This window comes from Astyanax mexicanus, chromosome 13 (assembly GCF_023375975.1).
Source record: "Astyanax mexicanus isolate ESR-SI-001 chromosome 13, AstMex3_surface, whole genome shotgun sequence".
Lineage (NCBI taxonomy): Eukaryota > Metazoa > Chordata > Actinopteri > Characiformes > Acestrorhamphidae > Astyanax > Astyanax mexicanus.
This window is the reverse complement of record NC_064420.1, coordinates 39,342,116-39,357,513: the sequence shown is the minus strand read 5'-3', so window position 1 is coordinate 39,357,513 and position 15,398 is coordinate 39,342,116. Positions and strand designations below refer to the sequence as shown.

Sequence of the window (15,398 nt, the reverse complement as noted above, 5' to 3'; positions counted from 1 at the left end):
ATCATTGTTATTATTAGTAATTATATTATTGGGAAAAAAGCATACGGGTCTTTTAGCCGCGGGAGCGCGCACGGTGTGTAAAATTCGATTTATTTGTTTTTATTTAAACTGTTTCTGAGCTTCAGAGCCACAGCAGCAGTTTTTCCGCTCCGCATACAGATTTCATCTTCTACTACAGACTCACCGCCTGATTTATCCTTTGGATTGTTTAATTATCTACATTATCTTTTAATTATTCTGTAATTGTTGTGTTTTCTGTGTTGTTGTTGTTTTTTTGTTGTGTTTTTTTCTTTTTTAGGTAACCGGATCCGTTGTGAGCACCGACGCCCCGCGGTCGGATATGGACTGGCGGCAGACTTTTAGCGTCCATCCACCTGAGGTAAGCTCGAAATTTCCCGCGTTTTAGACCGAATTCACCATCGGGAACTAAACTGAATAAAACTGAATAAAAGTCAGAAATAAAGCTGGAGGTGGATCAGCATGAATTGAAGTGAGTATCTGTTCTGCAGGCGGAGTCTGGTGCTCCAGAGGCTTCACCTCCTCACACTCCGCCTCTTTCTGTAAGTATCTATTAAACTGCTACACCTCTATCAGACCCAGTATAACCTCACTTTAACCCTTTCAGACTCGCTTATAGAGTTCAGCTTTATTAATTAATATCAGAACGACATATTTACTGATATGGATGAATTATAAACCATTAAATCTAAACGGGTTGTTATTGAGTTGTGATAGTTCAGCTGCAGGGTCATAGCGGTTTATCTCAGTAACGAGTGTGCACTAAGTGGAGCTGACTAGTGTAACACATTATTTAGCATTTATTTTATTTAATAACGGTAAATGATAGATACAGATATATATAGATAGATGAATAGATATATGATAGATATAAAGATAGATAAATAGATATATGATAGATAGATATAGATATATAGATAGATAGACATATATATATTGATAGAAATATAGATAGATAGATAAATAGATATATGATAGATATAGATATATATAGATAGATAGACATATATATATATATATATATAGATAGATAGATAGATGAATAGATATGAGAGATATAAATATATATATAGATATAGATATATAGATAGACATATATATATATATATATATATATATATATATATATATATATATTGATAGAAACATATATAGATAGATAGATAGATAGATAGATAGATAGATAGATAGATAGATAGATAGATAGACATATATATTGATAGATAGATATATATATAGATAGATGAATGGATATATGAGGGATATAAATATATATATATATAGATATGCCAAGAATTTTTTTCTCAACTTTATAACTTAATTAGTTCGGTTCAAGCTACATGCTTAATGAATCTTAAAGAGCAATGGGAGAAGGATCTAGAAAATCAGAGTGATGTTTTGAAATTAACAAGGCAGATGGAAGGACACCAAACACTGCTGTAACGGGGTTAGGATCCAACTGCATCTCAAGAACCTCAGCTGTATCTCAGCACCTCTTCACTGAGGACAAGTTACAACAAATATTATACAGAATTAATTCATCCTCCTTGTGTGCCAAACATGGAATGATTCAGTGTAAACTCTTTTACCAAGTGTATTGGACTAAAGCCAAACTTTATCCAAAATTTATCCAGATACAGACCCAGTATGTGATCGCTGCCTTCAGGACCCTGCCTTTCTAATACACATGTTCTGGTTATGCCCATCATTGTTCAAGTTCTGGACTGAAATCTTCTCAACCTTAACTAAGGTTCTTGAGATGCAGTTGGATCCTAACCCCGTTCCAGCAGTATTTGTTGTCCTTCCATTTGCTTTGTTAATTTCAAAACATCACTCTGATTTTGTAGCCTTTGTGACTCTGTTGGCAAGACTGTTAATTTTATTAAAGTGGAAACTTTCGTATTCGGAATGGATTAGGGATGTCCTTTGGTATTGTAACTGCATACCTGGGCAGTGTATTTTATTTCTACTTTAAGAGCTGAGGCGGAACTACATGTCCAAAAAGGTTTCCTGGTGGGACCTGTTATATGCACGGACAGGTAGCAGAATGGGCATTTTCATGTCTTTTCCTAAGTTAAATTTAAGTGTTTAAAGGTGTGTTCACATGGTAAGGGACACTGTAAAGGAAGCCATACCCCTCCCTGAGTTATTTATGCAGCCAATGAGGTTTGTGTTACTCTTTTTTGTATTATTGTTTTAAGAAAGATTAATGAGTGTATTGGTGCTACTGTTTCTAGTATCTGCTAAAATACATAAATGAAACTTAATATGCAATTTCATGCTGTTCATGGTAGTTTATATGCAAAGTTGTAATTTTGTTTATCTTATTGTTGTATCATTTTTTGTATTACAGTTTTCACGTTTAGGAATAAACCCCTAATCAGTGTATTAAGAACAGTTGTGCTGTCGTCATTATATCAAAGGGAGGCATAGTGAAAACTCAACTGCTCCAGAAGGTGGCACCAGAGAGTAGTGGTCTACAGTTGAAAAACAAGATATTAGAGTGAAGTAGTGTGGGCAGATGCGTATAAACTGCAGAGTCGTACGAACATGAATCTACAAGCAAGTAACAAAGAGGAGCTACAGCCTTCTGCAGACATGTATTTACCTGTGACTGAGGGTGAATGTGATTGTGACTTCGTTGCTCTGCAAGAGCCACAAAGAGACCAAAGAGTCCGTAAGCTGACGGAGAAGGGTCAAGAACTGCACGATGAGCAAGTAAGAAAACATACACGTCAGTTCAGTGTGTGCCATACGAAGTGGAAGGAGATCATAAAGAATGCCAACCAAATTCTATGTGGACATTGCTCAACCGACCTTCTGAATGAGCATGTCACTAAAGTGAATGATGCTTTAAGGAACCTAAATGCTGTTTATGAAGAGTTGAGACGCATCAGCGTTCCTGACCATGACATGCGTCGTAGAGTGGATACCTGTGAAACCGTGACACAGAGGATTGTTAAGCAGGCAATGGATATTCTAGACAAAACCAATGGCCAAGGGGATGAAGAAAAAGGTCGTGAAGAGACAAAGTCAAGCAAGACAAGTTCCAGCTCTCGTAGCACTAGCACTAAGGCCTCCACTCACTCCCGTTTAACTTCTGCCAGCAGAAAGAGTGCAGCTGCCGAAGTTGCTGCCAATGAAGCCACCCTACAAGTACTGCTAGAGCAAGAGCTTCATATTGAGGAACTGCAGAGGTTGGAAGCTGAAGCTGCTCAGCTAAAGGCTAAACAGGAGGCTGAAAATGCAGAGAGACAAAGAGTATTACAATCCAAGCGCAGAGAACTGGAACGTCTGGACACAATTAAGAAACTAAAGGCTGCAAAGGCACGTCAGCAAGTATATGAACAGAGCGAATGCTCACGACGAACATCTAGATACAGTCAATGCTCAGATGATGAAATAAATGAGCTGCTCCATCAACCTGTTCCTGTGAATGTTAAAGAGCAAGTCAAGCAGGAAACAAGACCACAGCAGCACCATTCTCCATCACAAGTTGTAACACATCCAGCTGAAGATAATACAGCAGCTCTTATCAGAGCACTCACTGAATCCATCAGTGCCAGTCGCATGCCTGTACCCGAACCTACCATGTTCACCGGTGACCCACTCAGATTCAATGACTGGAAGGTTTCTTTTCAGACCCTCATTGACAGGAAGAGCATACCAGCTGAAGAAAAGATATATTATTTACGCAGGTATGTGGGTGGATCCGCAAAAAAGGCCATAGAGAGCTACTTTTTACTAGGCACTGAGTCCGCCTACCTTGCAGCATGGTGCATCCTAGAGGAACGATATGGCAGTCCGTTCCTCATTGCCAAAGCCTTCAGAGATAAGATTGATGCATGGCCCAAGATAAGTGCAAAGGGCAGTCAAGAACTTCAAGACTTCGTAGACTTCCTTCGCAGCTGTGAGTCCGCAATGCCTCAAATCCGAGGTCTTGAAGTGCTTAATGACTGTAATGAGAACCAAAAAATACTTGCTAAACTTCCAGATTGGTTGACATCAAGATGGAATAGGAAGGTCATGGAAGTGGAGGAAGAAAGTCAGAGGTTCCCAAGTTTTAGCCAGTTTGTGAAGTTCCTCACACGTGAAGCCAAAATTGCCTGCAATCCAATTACTTCTCTTCATGCACTGAAGTCAAGCGAAGGAGAATGGAGCAAGGTTTTAAAGAACAGAAGTCCTGGAGCAAAGGCCTTAGTAACAGGCTCAGAGGAGAAAGCCAGCTTCACAAGCTGTTTCTTCTGTGAGAGGGTAGGACACAGTCTGTCTGAGTGTCGTGAGTTTGTAAAGAAGACAATCACAGAACGAGTCAAGTTCGTTCAAGAAAAGAGTTTGTGTTTCGGCTGTCTGAAGTTGGGCCATCGCTCCAAGGACTGTAGACACAGGAGTATCTGCAATGCATGTGAGAAAAGACATCCAACTTGCCTCCATGATAATCGCACAAAGGAAGAAAGAATGCAGGCAAGGACTGATATAAGTAAGGACCATGACAAGTTCAAAGAAGAGAATTCAGTTCAACCACAAGGTCTAGCACCAAGCAAATCACGTGAAGCAACATCTCATAGAGTCACCCAGAATGGCAGAGATACACACACATCCACAATAATTCCAGTGTGGGTCTCCACCACCACTGAGCCAAATTGTGAAGTTCTTGTGTATGCACTCCTCGATACTCAGAGTGACACATCTTTTATCCTTGAAGAGACGGCAAGGGCACTCAACACAAAGAGTGAACCAGTACAGCTAAGGCTGTCCACACTGGCTTCAAGAAACACTGTTGTGTCCTGCCAGAAACTGACTGGTTTACAAGTTAGAGGGTTTTACTCAGATAAGACAATTCCACTTCCAGTGACCTACTCAAGAGAATTTATACCTGCAAACAGAAACCATATCCCCACCCCAGAGACAGCAAAGGTATGGTCTCATCTTGAACACATTGCAGATGAGATAGCTCCTCAGCAAAGCTGTGATGTTGGCCTGCTAATTGGCTATAATTGTCCTCAAGCCCTAATACCAAGACAAGTGGTGCCTGGTGAAGAAAATCAACCCTTCGCACAGAGGACAGACTTGGGATGGAGTGTTGTTGGCTATGGTAATCCATGCCTCAACTATGGAGATGCAATTGGAATAAGCCATCAAGTCATAGTGAAGCAGGTGATGCCAAGTGTGCAGTCTTCTTCAGACCTTACAAGTGAAGTGCATTATGTCTGTAGAACACAGATCAAAGAAGTCATCTTACCTGTAGATGTCATCAAGGTGTTGGAATCTGACTTTGCTGAAAGAGCTTCTGAAGTTAGCTACATCTCTCAAGAAGATCGCAGATTCTTATCAACATTGAAAGAGGGTATCAAACTTAAGCGTGATGGTCATTATGAAATGCCACTGCCATTCAAGAAGGATAGACCCAACTTACCTGATAACAAGGTGTGTGCCTTCCACCGTCTCAAGTGCCTGGAAAGAAAGCTGAGAAGAGATGAACAATACAATAAGGACTACAAGAGCTTCATGGATGAGACTATAACCCGTGGTGATGCGGAAAGAGTCCCAAAGGAAGACATGCATAAAACTCCAGCATGGTACATCCCTCATCATGGGGTTTATCATCCACGTAAGCCTGGGAGAATTCGTGTCGTCTTTGATTGCTCCGCCAAGTTCCAAGGGACGTCTTTGAATGACCATCTTCTGACCGGTCCAGAGCTGACAAACACCTTGGTGGGAGTTCTACTTCGCTTTCGAAAAGGCCAGGTCGCAATCATGTGTGATATAGAGCGCATGTTCCACCAGTTCCACGTGAAGACAGAAGACCAAGATTACCTTCGATTCCTTTGGTGGGAGAACGGAAAATTTGAAGAACAACCTTCCACATATCGAATGAAGGTCCATCTTTTCGGTGCAGCTTCATCACCTGGCTGTGCCAACTATGGACTTAAGCACATTGCAGCTGAAGGTCAAGGACGTTTCAGTGAAGACACCATCAAGTTCATACAGCGGAACTTCTATGTTGATGACGGCTTGTCAAGTGTATCATCCACAGGTCAAGCAATCCAGCTAGTAAAAGAAGCAAGAGAGCTTTGCAGTACAGGCAAACTTCGATTGCACAAGTTCATCTCTAACAGTAAAGAAGTCCTTGCCACCATTCCTAAAGAAGAATGTGCTGAAGCTGCTACAGAAAGGGACATGGCACTGGGTGAACTGCAGATGGAAAGAGCCCTCGGTGTGCAGTGGTGCGTGGCTTTTGATGAGTTCCAGTTCAGAGTAGTCATCAAGGAGAGTCCATTTACCCGAAGAGGAGTCATGTCCACAGTTGCTTCAATATATGATCCTCTTGGATTCGTGGCACCCTTCATCCTAGTTGGAAAGCAGATCTTACAGCAGATGTGTCGGGACAAGCTCAGCTGGGATGATGCTTTACCCGATGACCTGCAACCTCAGTGGGAACGATGGCTCCAAGATCTACAACATCTGGTTAATGTTAAGATCCCAAGATGCTACATTCCATCAAGCTTCAAGGCACAGCACTATGAGCTTCACCATTTCTCTGATGCCAGTGTGTCAGGCTACGGTGCGTGCTCATACCTCAGAGTAGTCAATGAATCAGGTGAGGTTCACTGCTCCTTGGTTATGGGTAAGGCAAGAGTTGCCCCTACCAAAGTCACAACCATACCAAGGCTTGAGCTGTCAGCAGCAGTAGTAGCCGTCCGCATCAGTGACATGCTCAAGAAAGAGCTGGACATAGAGTGTCAACAAGAATTCTTCTGGACTGATTCTATGGTTGTCCTTGGATACATCAATAATGAAGCCAGAAGATTTCACGTGTTTGTAGCAAATCGTGTGGAACGTATCAGGCAAAGCACAAAATTCTCTCAATGGAGGTTTGTGGCTTCTGAAGAAAATCCAGCAGACCACGCCTCAAGAGGTCTTGCAGTGGAGCAGCTTGTATCCTCTGACTGGTTCACTGGCCCAAGGTTTCTGTGGCAGAAGGAACTACCAAGTACACAAGTAAAAATGGAAGAAATCTCAAGTGGTGATCCTGAACTCAAGAAGGTCCAGGTCCACAATGTTCAGGCAAAGGAAACAAGATCATTGTTAGAACACCTGCACAAGTTCTCCGACTGGTCCAGAATGGTAAAAGCTATCGCCAGACTCAAGCGCCATATAAAAGAAGTCAAGGGTCTCCAGGCAAGGTCCTGTAAAGCCACCAGTCTTGAAGAAAGGAGAGAAGCAGAGCTGTTCATAATTAAGATGGTTCAAGAAGCAACCTTTTCAAAGGAGATACAGTATCTCCTGAGACATAAAGAGACACAAGTCAAAGGCAACAGGCTATACAGGTTGAGTCCGTTTATTGATGAACAAGGTATTCTTAGAGTGGGAGGCCGTTTAACCCATGCCGCTTTACATCCACATATTAAACATCCAGCAGTCCTTCCAAAGGACAGTTATGTATCAGCATTGCTCGTCAAGCATTATCATGAGAAAGTGCTCCATCAGGGACGAGGAATGACCTTGAATGCACTCCGATCCAGTGGCATATGGATGCTTGGCTGCAGCAAGGCAGTATCATCACATGTCTACAACTGCACAACATGCAGGAAGTTCCGAAGAAGCCCAGAACAGCAAAGGATGGCAGACCTCCCAGAGGACAGGATGCAAACCACCCCTCTATTCACCTATTCTGGGATGGATTGTTTTGGACCATTCTATATTAAGGAAGGAAGAAAGGAGCTAAAGCGTTATGGGCTGTTACTTACCTGTATGTGTTCCAGAGCAGTGCACATCGAGATGCTAGACAATCTGACCACAGATGCATTCATCAACGCTCTGCGTTCATTCATCGCTATTCGTGGAATGGTACGCCAGATAAGATGTGATCAAGGCACAAACTTCATCGGCGCTAGACGAGAGCTTGCTGAAGCACTGAAAGAAATGGATCAGGAAGAGCTCAAGGAAATTGGATGTGAGTTCATTATGAATACCCCAGCCTCAAGTCATATGGGTGGAGTCTGGGAAAGACAAATTCGCACCATCAGGAGCGTCTTAACATCAATCATGGAACAGTCAGCCAGACAACTTGACTGCTCGTCTTTACGAACATTCCTGTATGAAGTCATGGCAGTTGTCAATAGCAGACCTTTGACTACTGATTGCCTTAATGATGCATCCAGCCCAGAGCCCCTTACCCCAAACCACATCTTGACAATGAAGTCAACGATTCTCGCTCCACCTCCTGGAAGGTTCGTTAAGGAAGATCTCTACCTCCGCAAGAGATGGCGTCGTGTTCAGTTCTTGGCCAACCTCTTCTGGAGGCGATGGAAGAAGGAGTACCTTCTGAATCTCCAATACAGACAGAAGTGGACAAAAGACCGCAGAGATGCAAGGGTCAATGATGTTGTTCTGTTGCAGGATGATAACACAGCACGTAACCAGTGGAAGATGGCAAAGGTCATCGAAGTATACCCTGGAAAGGATGGAAGAGTGAGAAGATTGAAGTTGCTTATTAGTGACTCCAGCCTTGATGAGAAGGGAAAGCGTATCTCCAAACCTGTCCACCTAGAGAGGCCTATCCATAAAACAGTGACACTTCTGGAAGCAAACTGAAGACTCTAGTCTTCCCACCTTCTCCTATCTTTTCTTTCTCTTTCTTCATACTCTATCTCTATCTAGATGCAACCTTGTGACCATTATTGGAGAAGTCAAAACTGAAGCTATAATTTATTTATTTTATTGTTATTTTTCTTCATCCTGAGTAATTTAGAGTTAGAAATCATAAATTTGGTGGGAGTGTAACTGCATACCTGGGCAGTGTATTTTATTTCTACTTTAAGAGCTGAGGCGGAACTACATGTCCAAAAAGGTTTCCTGGTGGGACCTGTTATATGCACGGACAGGTAGCAGAATGGGCATTTTCATGTCTTTTCCTAAGTTAAATTTAAGTGTTTAAAGGTGTGTTCACATGGTAAGGGACACTGTAAAGGAAGCCATACCCCTCCCTGAGTTATTTATGCAGCCAATGAGGTTTGTGTTACTCTTTTTTGTATTATTGTTTTAAGAAAGATTAATGAGTGTATTGGTGCTACTGTTTCTAGTATCTGCTAAAATACATAAATGAAACTTAATATGCAATTTCATGCTGTTCATGGTAGTTTATATGCAAAGTTGTAATTTTGTTTATCTTATTGTTGTATCATTTTTTGTATTACAGTTTTCACGTTTAGGAATAAACCCCTAATCAGTGTATTAAGAACAGTTGTGCTGTCGTCATTATATCAAAGGGAGGCATAGGTATAGCACACTGAATTCGATGCACTCTGAATGGTTCTCTTTCAAAATGTAAAAGATAATGCAGCCTTTTTTCACTTTTATGGAAAATCTTTCACTTGCAGCAATTCCAGAATAATGGTAAAATGTTTCCCCCTGTAAGATTGGAACATGCTCCTTAACCAAATTTACACTAATAAATGATACAAGACCATATGCTGTGTGCTAAGCTCTTTGTGTTGTGTGTTCGAGGAATTTAGATTCCCCCCCCTTAATTATGTCACCTATATAAAGATATAAACTTTGTCTAACTAATTATTTTTTTTCTCTCTTTACAATTAACTTATTTACTTTGTGAACTTTATGTGTGTTATATTCTGTGAAACAATGCTACTTAATATATTGTATTTACTGTGCTCCCCAATGTTCAAAGTCAATGCAAAACAGACAGCAAAAATATTTACTCAAAAAAGAGTCTGTTAACCTGCTAGTCTTCAGTATGGGACCAACTTGACCATCAATGACCAACTAAGACCATCTGAATTCAGTTACCAGCAAAACTGGTCTAGAGTAGGATACTCAAACAGATCAGATTTTCAATTTCAAAACTCCTGAGGATAAAAAAATATATGCTAGATGTGCAGTTTATGCAACTCAAATTAAAGATAATAATGCAAAGAAAAGTTGTACTTCATGGATGAAGAGATTGTATGGTGATATTAATTAATTATATTTTCCTTTTTTTATATGCTTGTGTTTAATAAGTATTTAGGTTGTTTAATGTATTATTTTTAAGTTTGTATCCTGCAAAAAGACCCAATACAGACACTGAAACTAGAATGTACAAATGCATACCTATTCTAAATACATAAAAAAATCAAATATAAACACTGTTTTTACACAAAGTTAACATGCCAGTTTACAGTTTATTCACATTAATGGCCCTTATCACACAAGTTAACACAACGGGCAGCACTGAAGTCATCAAAAAATGTTGAGGTTATGTCCTTAAATAATTGTAATAATTTGATAATGTAATTATAGTGACAAGGCTAAACCAAATTTCTGATAATGTTGGGATCATTTCTGTGTTTTTGGATGTGTATTTAAGTGATGCAGGTTTAAGTCTCTTCTTGGCTGAATTAGCAGTAAAGCATGAATGTGAGTAGCACTCTGTCTCACCTGGGAGGATTCTCTATCCCCTCCTCAGGCCTGAGGATTTACTGCATTACGTAACTCTCTGCAGGTGAGCTGCTGTTGCTGTTATACTCACTGGTGTCCAAGCTGTGATAATAGCACTGATGCTGCATGTGTATATGTATGAGTGTGCGGATGTGTGCACGAGTGTGTGCAGGTTACAACAAAAATAACAAAAATTTCCCCAAAAAAATGAGGAAACAAACAGAATTTTGAAAAAATCCACAGAATTTTGAAAAAATAATCAGAAGTAAAAGAGGCAGATGTCATAGAATGTATTATTCAGGCAAAGTTTAAAGTGTTTTCTGTACTACGCGTGTTGCCGTAGTGGAGTTAGAGGCTGCGGAACTGAGAGCATGTGAGAGACAGCAGCTGGGATTTTCTTTGGATATAAACACTGATAAAGTTGTTCAAAAGAAGCATCTGCAAGTGTCCTCAGTTTATTACATGGTGTCAGAAGCTGGTGACCAAATCTACACCCGAAAATGGCCAAGTTTAACCCACCTGAGAGCTTTTGTTTCGAGAAACCGTCGGAGTGGGCTGAGTGGAGGAAGCGTTTCACCCGCTATCGCACGGCGACCAAGCTGGATAAGGAGGAGGGCAGCGTCCAAGTAAGCACCCTCATATATGCTTTAGGCAGAGAAGCGGAGAATATTTTCAGCTCGTTTACTTTTGCGGATGGAGAAGATACAGACTATAATGTAGTCATGGCTAAGTTTGATGCTTACTTCATTCCAAAACGTAACGTTATTCACGAGAGAGCCTGCTTTCACCAACGCGTGCAGCGCGGGGGGGAGAGAGTAGAGACATTTATCCAAGCTTTATACGAACTGTCGGAGCACTGCGAGTTCGGAGCTAATCGCGAGGAACACATTAGAGACAGAATCGTGGTGGGAATCCGGGATAAAGATCTGTCACGAAAATTGCAGCTCATTCCAAACCTCACGCTGGAGATGACCGTGCAGGAGGCTCGTCAGTCAGAGGAGGTAAAAGCACAAGTTTGCCAGCAAGGCGAGGCTGTGTGCACCATACAGGAGGTAGCACAGGGACACAGAAAACACGCAAAATGGCCAAAACAAAACACAGATCGGGACAAAGAGAGGGATCTCAAAGACAAGGGACACAATAAATGTGGTAGGTGCGGCAAAATACCACACAAGAAAACGGAGAAATGTCCAGCTCTTAAGTCAGCATGCAACAGGTGCAAGAAAACAGGGCACTGGCAAAGAATGTGCAGAAGCAAACTAGTGAGTGAAATCACTAATAGTGAGGAGCAAGCATCCTACTTTCTGGGCTCAGTTAACAGCACTAACTCCCAGGAGGATGAATGGACTGTACAGCTTAATATAGGTAGCACTCCAGTACTATTTAAAATAGATACTGGAGCTGATGTGTGTGTTATGAGTGAAGACACATTCAAAATGCTGAAACCTGATAAAAAGCTGCTGGATGCTAAAGCTGCACTTAGTGGACCAGGAGGGCGTTTGAAGTGTGTGGGCCAATTCACAGCAAACACAGAATACAAAGAGAGTAAGTACTCATTCCGAGTCTTTGTAATTAAAGGTGAGAGCGTAAATAACCTGCTCAGTAGATCAGTAGCCTAGGAAATGGGACTAGTGAAAAGAGTACTCCAGGTCAGCAACACTGGGGAAGAATTTGGCCTGCTTAAGACACAGCCAGTGAAAATTGTGCTACACGAAAATGCCCAGCCCTATGCAGTTCACACAGCTCGCAGGATACCCATACCACTCCTGAAGCCTGTAAAGGAGGAACTAGAGAGAATGGAGGCCAATGACATCATACAAAAGGTGACAGAACCAACAGAGTGGTGTGCACCCATGGTGCCAGCTCCAAAGAAATCAGGAAAGGTGCGTATCTGCGCAGACCTCAAAAGGTTAAACAAAGCAGTCAAAAGAGAGAGATTTATTCTTCCAACAGCTGAAGAAATCATTGCAGGCCTGAGTGGCTCCACAGTTTTCTCTTCATTAGACGCAGCAGCGGGGTTCTGGCAAATTCCGCTTGACAAAGACAGCCAAAGACTCACAACCTTTATAACGCCTTTCGCCAGATACTGCTTTAAGCGTCTGCCCTTTGGGATCACTAGTGCCCCTGAGATCTTCCAGAGAAAGATGGTGGAAACACTGGAAGGCCTACAGGGGGTGTCTGTTTATATGGACAACATAATTATTCACGGAAAGGACATGACTGAACACAATGAGCGCTTACAAAGGGTACTGGAGAGGTTGGAGTCAGCTGGTCTAAAACTGAATGCAGAGAAGTGTGTCTTGAGGCAGAGAAAGTTGCACTTCCTAGGCCAAGTGATTGATGCAGAAGGAGTGCGACCCAATCCAGCCAAGGTGTCAGCAATTAACAATCTCTCTCCACCAGAGAACGTCCAGGAGCTCAAAAGAGTGCTGGGACTGGTCAACTATCTGGGAAAGTACATTCCCAACCTAGCCACAGTCGGTCAGCCATTGTACGAGTTATTGAAAACCAACTCTGTTTGGACATGGGGTCCTGCACAGATGTCAGCATTTCAGCAGATTAAAGAACAGCTCACAACGTCACCCACTCTTAAGTATTACGACGTCAACAAGCCTACAGCAGTTTCTGCCGATGCAAGTAGTTATGGAATTGGTGCAGTACTGATGCAGCTTCATGGACAAGACTGGAGAGCTGTGGCATATTGTTCCAGACGTTTAAGTGACGCAGAGACCAGGTATGCCCAGATAGAAAAAGAGTGCTTGGCAGGTGTTTGGGCATGTGAGCGATTTGGAAAATACCTGTATGGCCTAGCGGGGTTCAAATTAATCACAGACCATAAACCCCTCGTGCCTCTGATAAACTCTAAAGACCTTGACATTGTACCAATCCGATGTCAAAGATTGTTAATGAGGCTGATGAGGTTTAATCCCACAGCAGAGTATGCACCGGGAAAGACCCTGGTCATAGCTGACACACTGTCAAGGAGCCCCTGCAAAGACCACAGAGTGACGATACACACACAGATGTAGAGTGTTATGTTGCATCTGTCATTGAGGGCATACCTGCCACAAAACAAAAGATGGACTGCATCCGAGCCGCCACAGAAACAGACGAAGAGATGCAGACTCTGAAGAGGTACATTGAGTCAGGGTGGCCAGAGCACATTGAGAAAACACACACCAGTGTTAGAGAGTTTTTCTCTGTTAGAAGCGAACTGTCTGTTCACAGTGGGTTAGTGACCAGAGGCAAACGGATGATCATACCAAAAGCACTGAGAGCAGAGATACTAGACCGTATTCACGATGGACATCAAGGCTTGTCTAAGTGCAGGGAGAGGGCAAACACCTCTGTATGGTGGCCAGGTATATCATCCCAAATCAAAGACAGAGTCCTATCATGTCAATCATGTCACGAGCACAGACGAGGCCAGTCTAGGGAACCGCTGCTCTCTACACCACTTCCTGGCAGACCATGGAAAAGAATTGGAGTGGACCTGTGCGAACATAAAAAGCAAAATTACCTAGTGGTATCAGATTACTACTCCAGGTATATAGAAATTTTGCACATGCCAGTGACAACTAGTGCCCAGGTTGTAAAACAACTGAAGGCTACTTTTGCCCGGTACGGCATTGCTGAAGAGGTGGTCAGTGACAACGGGCCTCAGTTTGCAAGCACAGAGTTCAAGGAACTAGCTACGGAACTTGACTTCACACATATAACCTCCAGTCCACACAATCCCCAAGGAAACGGGCACGCAGAGAGAGCCGTTCAAACAGCAAAAGGGATATTATGCCAAAAAGATCCTCTACCAGCTCTTATGTGTTACCGAGCCACCCCTTGCAGCAGTACGGGTGCGAGCCCAGCAGAACTATTAATGGGTCGCAAGATTCGTACCACCTTGCCTACCCTTGAGAGTAACCTTCGACCCAAATGGCCTAGCAGAAAGAACATCAAGGCCAAGGATACTCTGGAGAAACAAAAACAAGCCTACTATTACAACAGACGCCATGGAGCAAGATGTTTACCCCCATTGCGACCAGGTGACAATGTCTTGACTAAGTTGGATGGTCAAAAGTTATGGTCAACCCCTGCAAAAGTGACCAAAGAAAGCATCACGCCAAGGTCCTATATAATTGAGACGGAGCATGGCACCACATTCAGACGTAACCGTCGTCACCTTCAAGCTGTGCCAGCAGCACCACCAACAGTTACCACTTCCACCCCCAGGCCTGCCTCGGACAATGTATCTGACCAATCAGCTGACACACCTGTAAGCTCAGAGGAGAACCTTTCTGTTCCGACGTGGAATAGACCACCTGTCATAGATGGGATGACTCAGACTAGATCTGGCAGGATTAGTAGACCTGTAGTGAGAATGGACTTATAGGTGTACTCTCATGAAGAGAGAAAAAAAAAAACTGTCCGAAGTATTAGAATTGTATTTGGTAGAGAATGTAAAATGTGTTGGTTAAAAGAAAGTTCAAGGACAGGTAACATATGTTTAGGTGTGATTATTAGCCTATTGGTTTAGGTTATTAGCCATTTCTTACCAGAGATCTAAATTCAGTTGAGTGGAACTGTTTTGTTATTACCCTTTATAATGTAGTTAAAAGTCCTACTGTTACTATATTAAAGGAAGAGATTTTGTGGGGAGATGTCATAGAATGTATTATTCAGGCAAAGTTTAAAGTGTTTTCTGTACTACGCGTGTTGCCGTAGTGGAGTTAGAGGCTGCGGAACTGAGAGCATGTGAGAGACAGCAGCTGGGATTTTCTTTGGATATAAACACTGATAAAGTTGTTCAAAAGAAGCATCTGCAAGTGTCCTCAGTTTATTACAGCAGAGACTGCAATATTCACTTAAATTTTTCAGGGTTGTAATATATTGAAGGAGTTTCTGTAGTTGTAGCCCCGCCTACTGGTAATTTACTAGTATTTGTT

General features: G+C 42.2%; 1 protein-coding gene across 1 annotated transcript; it reads left to right on the top strand.

Annotated features, from left to right (window-relative positions):
* The first annotated feature begins 4,866 nt into the window (after positions 1-4,866).
* On the top strand, positions 4,867-9,591 carry LOC125780640 (uncharacterized). Its single transcript, XM_049463099.1, has one exon. It carries the CDS (start codon positions 5,179-5,181, stop codon positions 8,614-8,616), a length of 3,438 nt encoding a protein of 1,145 aa, XP_049319056.1. The 5' UTR covers positions 4,867-5,178; the 3' UTR covers positions 8,617-9,591.
* Positions 9,592-15,398: the final 5,807 nt, after the last annotated feature.